The following is a 9,464-nucleotide window of genomic DNA, read 5'->3' as shown; positions in this document are numbered from 1 at the left end:
GCAGCCGGACTCATCGATCGTGACCGAGGCTCCGTGTGCGAGTGGTTGGACAGCTTCCCTCCAAATTCCTTCAAACATTGTCTTGGAATTGAATTCCGGGATCCCCGTGGCCCTGCACGATGAGACTTTTCTGTATGTCGTGCAGGACGCTGAGATGTCGGCGCCGCCGCTCGGAGACCGTCCGGCTAGTCTGCAGTTCCAAGATGAAGGAGCGGGCGCTACGTCAAAAGCAACGATCTCGCCCAGCGATGTGAACGACGTGTCCATGGTGAATCCGAGACAATATCACCGTATCATGGTACGAAGAGAGGCTCGTGCAAGACTTGAGGCTTCGGGACGAATTCCAAAGGAACGTCAACGCTATCTACACGAGTCGAGACACCGCCATGCCATCAACAGGTCGCGAGGCGACAGCGGACGATTCAGTCGACCCCTAAGCGAGGGAGAAAAACCGCCGAAGAGGCCGCGAACCGAATGACGCTGCTCTCGCCAATCTACGCCCCCGGTACGGACCCCGCGCTTATCTCGAGATGCTATCGAGACTTGTGACGGGCTGTCATAAATCATCATAATGTATATTTAATGAAGATATTCCCACCGAAAGAGCGCAACTGTTGGAGGAGCATCTCTGCAGTATTGCAACAAAAAGGCCAACACCGTGGCGAATCGCTCTGGGAGGAGACCCGGAGTCGTCCGGAAAAACTATTTTCGGAAATAAACCGCTCCGGAATTACATATATGGGGAGAATCGGCAGAACTTGCTTCCAGGGAGAATATAGGGGCTCGCGAATCCTTAGGTAATACGGTGATTGCGCTCAGAAAATATGATGATCACGGAAAATGATTGGTAGTCCTTAAAGTTTCCATCTTGGATGGAAAGCGATGATAGAAGGTTCGCCTGCGCGTGATTATTCTCGCGCGCGCCGCAACGTCCTTCCAGTCAAGCTCCACTCAAGCGACCCTATCGCTGATGTTACGTCAAAGTTCCCGTCTTTTGAAAGATCCTTGCATGATGCATCCAATCTATTTAGAGATTCCTTCGACCTTCAGAGCTTCCAGAGTAGAGCTCAGCCGGAAACTTTCCATCCATCGCTCGTGTGGAATTTCCGAAATTATGATTCGGCGCTTTCCATCGGTTCGGTTCGGAGAGGACAAACGGACCCTCGATGATTGAACCCAGTCCGAATGCCTCCCTATCGAGGGACGCTAACGTCAGCCACGGTTGAGACCTATGCAAGAACTAACACACTAATGTCAGCGACAAACTGATGTCGGAGTCTCGGCTGAGGATGATGACGAGATCGATCAAGAGCTTGCAGCTTGGAGATTTCTGAAGCCGACGTCTCAGGCTTGCGACGAGCCTACAAACTGCAATGCCGCTTTTTGCAGAAATCGCCGGATGGTTCCATAAAGTCGGTTCTCCTGCCACGATTCTCCGGAGAAGGGAAAACCTCCGACCCATACTGCATAACTCCGGTTCCCCCGAAAACTAGGTGATGAGTTAGGCGGGAATATAGGTGAGACTTGAGGATCCCCGCACGATACTGGAGCTGTGCTGCCGAGTTTCGGCTTCGTAATCCCCATCTTTTTTGGCGTAGGATGGAAACTCTGGACCCGGTTGCCTTTCTGAAATCGTGACGAGCGGTCCTCTTGTCCAAAAAGGAACCAAAACATTCTCCTATCTCGTAGCAGCTGCGCATTGAGCGAAGGAGATACACGTGGAACGCTTTGACACGGTGCGGCGTTCAGTTTCTCGGGCGGACGTTTAATGAGCGTCCAATGAATCAGTCGTAGGCGAGACAATAGAGCAGCGCAGCAACTTGGCCGAGATCTATTTGGAGACTCTCCTCGAGTTGCATGACACCTCGCTCGTTGCAGCATGATGGCCTATGCTGTTTCGGTCAACTCTATCTCCGCTCGTCCGAGTGCGCCTTGTTTGCCAGCGCCAGGAGGCTAAAGGTCACGAGTCACGATCCGCCCAGCTCCGGTTGAAGAGACGGAATCGAGCCTCTAGCAGCGGCTCGACGAGATCAAGCTCAATCAGCAGAGCGGTCACTCCGAATGATTCCGGATGTTCATCGCCACCGCTTGAAGAGCTGGATAGACACATGTAGACGGAGCGCATCTTCCGCATCCCTCAAATTATCTCCGACGAGTAAGTGCAGGAAGGTTTCCCTGGAGGGTTGATTCGAACCCGAATCCCGGAGGCAGAGGCTCGATCGAGATGATTTCGATTCTCGAACCCCCCCATTGTCAGAGAGACGGACCCGACCGGCCACGAGGGTCTTCAGCGATCTCCTGAACCCATCGTTCAGCGACTGATTTTTTTCCGGGGAGCGTCGGCGTCGGTGTCTTCACGGTTGCTATGGTGTGCGAACGTCCCGCGTCTTCTAATGGCTTCATACAATTGACTCAGGCAAGGGAATCTCTTCATCGACCAAAATCCCCACAAGGCTGCCGGGGTCGCGAGAGCGTTCGATCTGTCCCCAGGACTGAAGATCCTCTTTCACTCTCGGGACGGAATCGATCGTACCTTCAAGTCCCTCATGAGACGTTGGGTATACATCTATTCTGCTTCGGGAGTGTCGCGCATAAACATCGTCTCTTGATCTGATACGCTAAGATGAAAATGCAGCTGGGCACGAATCGGAGGGACAGCTTGTTCGCTTCCCGTCTGGCGGAGGTATTGTTATAATATTCCGATGTGATGCAGGCGATTATCTGCTTCGGCGCTGTCGGTCGCTCCCCTGAACCTTAGTTAGTGACTCTAGTTGAGCATCCTACTTCACCATCTGTCAGTCACGTGGGGATCCACAAACATCAGTCATATCTCTAATTAGCGTGGAATATCTGCCTTATCAATCAGGTCCTTTCGCAGCAAGCGACTGTGTGGAGTTTGCCTCTCTGTGGCGAGAAACACCCAAGGAGATACAGTTTCACACTCACTCGATGCGAAAAACTGATTAGACCGTTCACGGCCCACACTTTCGCTCGACAAACCAACGGATCGCTTCAGGGAAAGCCTTCGTCGGCAAAGATTGTTCCCACCCTGAGCTCTCTCTCATCGTCGCAGAATGACTCCCCGGAATCTTCGGGAGGGGGGGACTCGCGTCAGTATTCACGTCTATGATTGTCTCCGAGTGCTGAAAATCGTTCCAAGCCGATCAGAAGTCTTTCTACGGTGGTGTTCCTCGAATTCTCGCCGCTCGTCCGTTATTGAACGTGGAGCTCCGCCTTCCCGATGGCATTCTTTCAGGATATAGGGACTATTGCCTCGGCTGCCGTAGGAGGCCTACCGGATTCAAAACAGCAACCTTGCGCATGAGACAGCCGAAAATCGTTATTGGAAGAGATCCTCCCCCTTGCCCAGCTACTGGAACCGCCACGCCGGGGAGCGCCGGTCCCGTTATCATCTGGTTGCGGCCTGTTCTGGGAGCCCGTTCTTGGTCCTCTGCGTTCTCCGATACTTAGAGTACACCAAGCCTATCTCGGATTATTTCATGGTGTTGATGATCCCCCGGTGCGAGATTAGCCAAGCTTCGGATAATTGTGAAGAAAAGCTTCCGAAAAAATTATGTAATGACGGGCTGACGTCATTTGAACCGTACTCATCATTGGGGGCAGTGATATACATATTGGCGCAACCGGAATCTGAATTTTGAGGTGACCCCGGAGACGATGCGGTAACAGAAGCGTTCTCTCAAAGATGTTCCCGGGCTGAGAGTAAAGCTAAACGATACTAAGAGTACACGGAACGCACCCAAAACGAAACCAAAGAAGATATCAAGCGGCCTTGGCTGGTTGAACCGTGTTCTTGTGCGGAGAAACACCTAGAGATGAACGAGGGCGGTCTGGAAGTCGAACTCCCGCGATTTATCCCGTCGATATTTTTCCGTGAAATCACACAAAGCCCCTCGGACTTGCTTTGCCCGTAATCTCGTGAAGTAGATCATCGTACGACGATCGGATACTACGAAGTCCCTCGGAGCGGTGTCACGCCCGAGCGACGATACTCGTCGACTACTCAACGGAGAACCGCGCTTCCTCATCCGAGTCTCTTATCCCGAATCTTGTCCAGGGGTCGTACTAGCTATTTCGAGGACAACTGCTCGGACGATCATGGTCACACCGACTGTGAAAGATAAGGATAAGTTTTTGCGCCCCCGCCAACTTGTGCACTGAGATGTTTTGCTATCGCCACCTCCCATTCCGATATCCAAGCGAATATTACTTCCCTGCTTTTCTCGAGATTGATTATAATATCTCTTCGAGCTCAGAGATCGTGTTTCGACGCTAGAGCGTGCACTCGTGGTGAGAGAACCTTGGCGAGACCTTACTGACATTTGCAAAGTGTACACCATTCTAATGCGCTACACATGAAGGCCGTTGACCTTGTCAACTTTCCATGCGCGACAGCGGTTTCTCTCTCTAAACGATACATGCTCGAGCGGGGTCCCAACGAGACCCTGTTGGAGGTCGCGCTCGTTCAGCTTATCACACTTGAGTACACCCCGTCGAAGTACATCCCTCGATCACGAAGACCTTGGTGTTCAAAGCTTCGATTGTCCAAAGGGTACTAGTCTCAGGGAGCTTGGTTAGGGAAATGACTCGTTTTTGCAAAACTCCAAGAAGGAGAATCGCTACGCCTCCGTCGGTTAGCCTGGTAGCTCACGCTGCTAGTGGAAATCGAACCAGACATGGTATGATGTGATGAGACAATAAGTTCTGTCTATGAATCGGCTTCCCGGTTCGCAAACGGTTCCAGCGGTGCGAATGAACTTTTTCGGAGATGTCCCATTCGCTGTTGTCTCATATGGAACCCGGAAGTCATGCTCCTGATCTCCTTCAAACCGATAATTTTCCGAGTCGGGGCATCGAGTCTCTCCCATGTTCAAGAAGGTTTTTCTTCGTCAATCTCGTTTAGGGAAAGAAATCAATTCGATACTCTCGGAAGCTCCGACTGTCGATGCGATCGAGTCAACCCGCAGCATCGAGCATCACGGACAGCTTCTCATCCTCCTGTCAGAATCTTCGCAGTAGGTGAACGTACATGACGCATCAGGTCCATCAAGCACGGGACATTCATCGGTTTCTCTCGATAGCATGGATTCAGCCAGTATGCCTAAGCGCATATTTGATACGCCTACAATGGCCTAATTGAATCCATTTGCCCCCAGTGCGTGTCGAGCTCAGCACTCCTGTCGATAGGCTCGTTCTCCAAAAATGATGAAGAGCCTCTGGGAATCTCTTCAATTGATCTATCGCAACGAGACTTGAGCATGAACGATCCATGTGTTCCTCTGAGCTCTCGTCGCAGGTAATTTCCCACAATCTCATAGTTGTGGATTGAATTCCGTCTTACCCCGGTAAACATTCGAAGGTCTCCGAAAGTTGCCGACACTCTGGATGGTGTTTTCACGCAATCAGTCCGGAAGCTCCTCCGCGAATTTTTCCACTTTCCTCGCGAGGTTCCATTCACCCCAAACGTACGTGGAAAATCCTCGTTCTCCTGATGGCGGTCGCTGAATCAAAACAGCGCTTGCCGATAAAAAAGCCGCCTCTGGTCTACGAGCGACTTCCTATGACAATGCGTGAGGCTTTCCACGTAGGACTCCTGTTTACGTCGAAGCAAGTCTGCAAATAAGACTCGACCTCGGTGAATTAAATTCGCTCTGTCTATCTAGATGTTGTCAGTCGACGCAGGAAGTGGTGTATTCAAAATGACTTGTTCCCTCGAGAACGAACCATCGCACGAATCCTCGCACCTCCGCACTCTCAATGCCCTCTCGCCGCCTGGTATAAAGATGTCACCGGTACCGCAATCAAGCACGCTCAATCGAGCCACGACTCTCGAAAGCATTCCAACAAGTGTCCCTCTTCTCTCGCGTTTCCGTCTCTTCAACTTCTGAATGCGCACTGACCCGCCTCCGGCACTTCAGTCGGCCGTTTTTGACTCCCTACTTCAATTGAAGGGTTCTCGTTGCGGTAATACCGGTAACACTCTCGAGTTACGAGTACTTTCACTCCTCCATCACGTGCCCTGAACGTACGTACCACGAGCTCCGGAAACATGGTGTTCGTAGTGACCCGATCGGGATGTTTGTGATATCGATGGATTCATTAGTACAATCAATCTAATGCCATATCTATCCACAGTGGTGTTCGATTCTCGTCTTGGGCATCTCATTGAAGCTTCGCGAAGCTCCCCACAGCAACCCGACTCGAAATCTCCAGGAATTCCGCGTTCGCCCACGAATCTCACAGTTCCACGACTATGCGTCCCTCAGCCGATTTCCAGAGCACTGAGGTCTTCAGGTACGAAATATTTCTCTCGATAGAAACTCAGTGTCGATGATGTGGTCTCGGTCTCTGAAGACTGTCGCAAGAAAGCCGTCATCAAGGTCCTCCCATTCCAGGAAGAACAGCGTCCAGGCTGTTCTGCCGAAGGAGAAGAAAGCCGAACTCTTGACATTTCAAGAGTCGAAGGAACGCCAACAGGAAAAAAAGCAAAAAGATATCTGGGGTCCGATTTGGAGAGACAGGAAGAATTTCAATGAAATGCATTTCTGTTGAATCTCCGCCCCGGGCTTCTACCGATTCAAGGATAGAAGTGAATCGTCAGCTATGGAAACTAAGCACTGAAATTGGAAAAAAATCGGATCCGGCAAGACTTCATCAAAATTTCCAAGAACGAATCATGTCGGTGTCTGGGGGAGTTTTGGAAGCCTTTGAACAGCATGCCCTCGCTCGTATTCGAAAATAAAGCTCAGTCAGTAAGCTTGGCTTGCCATAGCTAGCATTCACTGCCATGACACAAGGAAACGATCCTTCGCTATCGCTTACGGAAGTCAAAACTCATGCTGATAACGGGAACCGGATTAACGTACTCCGTACCCCTCATCGAAGAAACACAAGAGATCTACGATGCTCTCGCTTGAGCGTAGTTCACCGTTTTATTCGCAGTCACGGATAGCTTCTTCGATCGAGCAGGGGAATCTCGGAGGATCTCCTTAGGAACGCGTTGATCGCTTCTAGGATTCTCTGATTGGATCAGACTCCGTGTTGAGACACAGGTGTTCCGTGGAATGGGACGCGGTATCGCCCCGGGTTGAGGAGCAGCATTAATGCGCGCTTCTGGACCTCCATCTAATTCAACATCAAGGATTCACGCAGTATGTCCCGGTCCTTCGCGCTGGAACAACTTTCGTCCAGGGTGCAGGAATCTGGGGAAACAAGGATGGTTTTTCGATTGAGCTATTCGGTCGGAAGTCGCTTTGATCGAGATCTGTAAGCTGATCACGGAATAGAATCTCGCCCCTCCCCTGGCTCTACTAGATCAACCGCCGCGTCCTCTTTCGATTGGTCGATATATCTGCTGGAATGGCGAGCTTGATGATTGGTGGGAAGTCTCCTCATGTTAGGCTCGTATCAAGCTCGTTGTGCGACGAAAGCAAATCCGCGTCATATCACGAAATCTTGTCAAAAGCGAACCGACACCGGATGACCATGGAACAAGTGCTTCCCAACGTGCTAGCCAAATGAGTCTATCAAGATGAGGATAGAGGAGGAGGAGCTGCTCGATGAAGATCGTCCAAGCGACTCGACTGCAGCAGCAGGGTATTCCTATTCTCCCGCTTGCTCGACCTTTTGGTCTTTGGAAGCAGTTTCGAATGTCATGTCGGTTTTCTGGCTCTAAACGATCAAGAAATTATGCGCTACTCACCGCTGGTACAGCAGAGTCTGTTGAGAGCACAGTATCCCTTGTTTTCTGCGCCGCATCGTGGACGATTAATGTTGCACGGAGTCATCTTCAGAGCTTCGGACTTGCATGTTGACAAGCCCACAGGGTCCAACACACAGTAATCGGGCGTGCAACAGATACCCGGGCCGAAACATTGACCCGAAGAGCCAGGGCCGCACGGCGGACACTGGGGAGACTACGTGAAACTACTCACTGGACTTCGGGTTTGGGTGCCTGATAGGGAATCAAACTCGATAAAGAAATAAAAGAAAACGTTAGAGCCTTCTCACCCTCCGATACTCGTTCGAATAGAGCTGAAGCCCGAAAGCGGCTGAGCGTTTGCCCCCGATCGGACAATTCGTGATGAAGCAAGCCCAGCTGAGGCTCGAAACTGACAAGAAATACAAGGCGACAAGCTTCATGGTGTGGATTGGGGGATCGAGTGGGATTCCAGAGACGTTACGGCTCTTATATCGCTTCCCTCAGCGCCTCGATCCGACGGACCTTTTCCCGGTTCTAGGTCGGTGATAAATATTCGAGGTAGCTGTTGTTGCAGTCCGCCTGATCTCCCGAACAACGTGGCGAAGCATCTCGCTTGTCGTTGAGTCCTTTCCTGAATTCGGAACCTGTTCAATGCGGCGTCTGATGGAGGGATGCTTCGGTCATCAGTCATCTCCGCTGCTGAATTCCAACGCAAATGGAAAAACAGTAGGCCCACGGATCAAGGAGCGGAGGATGCCCCGTCCCACTGCGCCGGGCCATATTCCGACCGAACTCCGAGGAACATTCAAGGACCTCTATCGCGGGATGGGGCAGCCGACCCAGAGAACTATCGATGGGGAACTTCGACGCCCTGTTGCCGAGCAGTTTCCTCCGTCGTTCCTAGGGAATAGGGAGCGGGGAAAACAAAACCGGGGCAAGAGGCGTCTGAGGCGGAGAAATAATTCTCCACAGATCTCCTCTCTCTGTGCGTCGACAGGGTACATTAGATACACTCATGATATGATGCTTGTGACCTGATATATAGAGTGAGTACTCACCAGAAGAGCCGAGTCGATCGGGGCTCACAGTAGTTTAGGCAGTAGTGCGCAGGTAGATTTTCATGGGGACTACTTGCGGCACTACTACTTAACGAACTGAATGGCCGAATCTTCCGAGAATCGCTTGATGGTACCGGCACATTCTCCCTTGAGATTCCATGTAGTACCGGGGGTGAGATCAGGGACCGCTGGCATCCAAGCGCTTGTGGGTCCCAATAACGAGACACCTCCCGGCTGGGATTCCTGGAGAGTCCCTGTGTAGATTCGTGGGAATCGAACTTCCCGGTTCCTTCTCATCCAGTGTGCACCTGTCATGCTCGTACATCGACTAAATGGACGGCACTCGGGAAACTCATGGCCGTGAAGCGGCACACCATGTTGACTCTGGCGCCGCACGAGCCCCGCTCTACCGCAGAGTCGACTCGGGCTGCGTTTACCTCTCGGGAAAGCTCAAAAACTTGTCAGGAGCCGGGAAAACAGCTCGTTACCCGCTACAAGCTCCGTCTGCCCTGGTGAACGTTCGAGCCAGTTCTGAGAGACACTGTGGCCTTCTATTAAAACTATAAGCGATTGTAGTCGGAAGGATCTATTTTCTGATTGGTTGTTCCACCGTCACCGCGGAGTCGTGACCCAAACAGATGGAAATAACGTGAAGACGACAAACTAGGGCTTGCTTCATGCCT

General features: G+C 51.5%; 1 protein-coding gene and 1 long non-coding RNA gene across 2 annotated transcripts; one reads left to right on the top strand and one right to left on the bottom strand.

Moving 5' to 3' along the window:
- The first annotated feature begins 5,826 nt into the window (after window positions 1-5,826).
- Window positions 5,827-6,813, top strand: LOC108864925 (uncharacterized). The gene is made up of 3 exons (XR_001951236.1): window positions 5,827-6,046; window positions 6,157-6,315; window positions 6,417-6,813. It is a non-coding gene; the product is annotated as an uncharacterized LOC108864925 (long non-coding RNA).
- A 298-nt stretch (window positions 6,814-7,111) lies between these two features.
- LOC114828500 (oxytocin-neurophysin 1-like) lies at window positions 7,112-8,163 on the bottom strand. The gene is made up of 3 exons (XM_029112873.1): window positions 8,032-8,163; window positions 7,724-7,937; window positions 7,112-7,223 (listed from the first exon to the last, which is right to left on the bottom strand). The coding sequence occupies exons 1-3, from the start codon at window positions 8,161-8,163 to the stop codon at window positions 7,147-7,149; spliced, it is 423 nt and encodes a 140-aa protein (XP_028968706.1). The 3' UTR covers window positions 7,112-7,146.
- Between the last annotated feature and the right edge of the window lie 1,301 nt (window positions 8,164-9,464).

Source organism: Galendromus occidentalis, unplaced genomic scaffold (assembly GCF_000255335.2).
Source record: "Galendromus occidentalis unplaced genomic scaffold, Mocc_1.1 scf7180000077530, whole genome shotgun sequence".
NCBI classification, from domain to species: domain Eukaryota; kingdom Metazoa; phylum Arthropoda; class Arachnida; order Mesostigmata; family Phytoseiidae; genus Galendromus; species Galendromus occidentalis.
This window is presented reverse-complemented; position numbering and strand designations above follow the sequence as displayed.

Bases quoted from the DNA above. Each gene is read 5' to 3' on its own strand.
- LOC114828500 (XM_029112873.1), bottom strand. From the start codon at position 8,163: ATGAAGCTTGTCGCCTTGTATTTCTTGTCAGTTTCGAGCCTCAGCTGG. The intron at 7,938-8,031 runs GTGAGAAGGCTC...AGTTTCACGTAG, and splicing joins ATTCGAACGAGTATCGGAGG to TCTCCCCAGTGTCCGCCGTG. The intron at 7,224-7,723 runs GTGAGTAGCGCA...TTGTTTCCCCAG, and splicing joins CAGACTCTGCTGTACCAGCG to ATTCCTGCACCCTGGACGAA.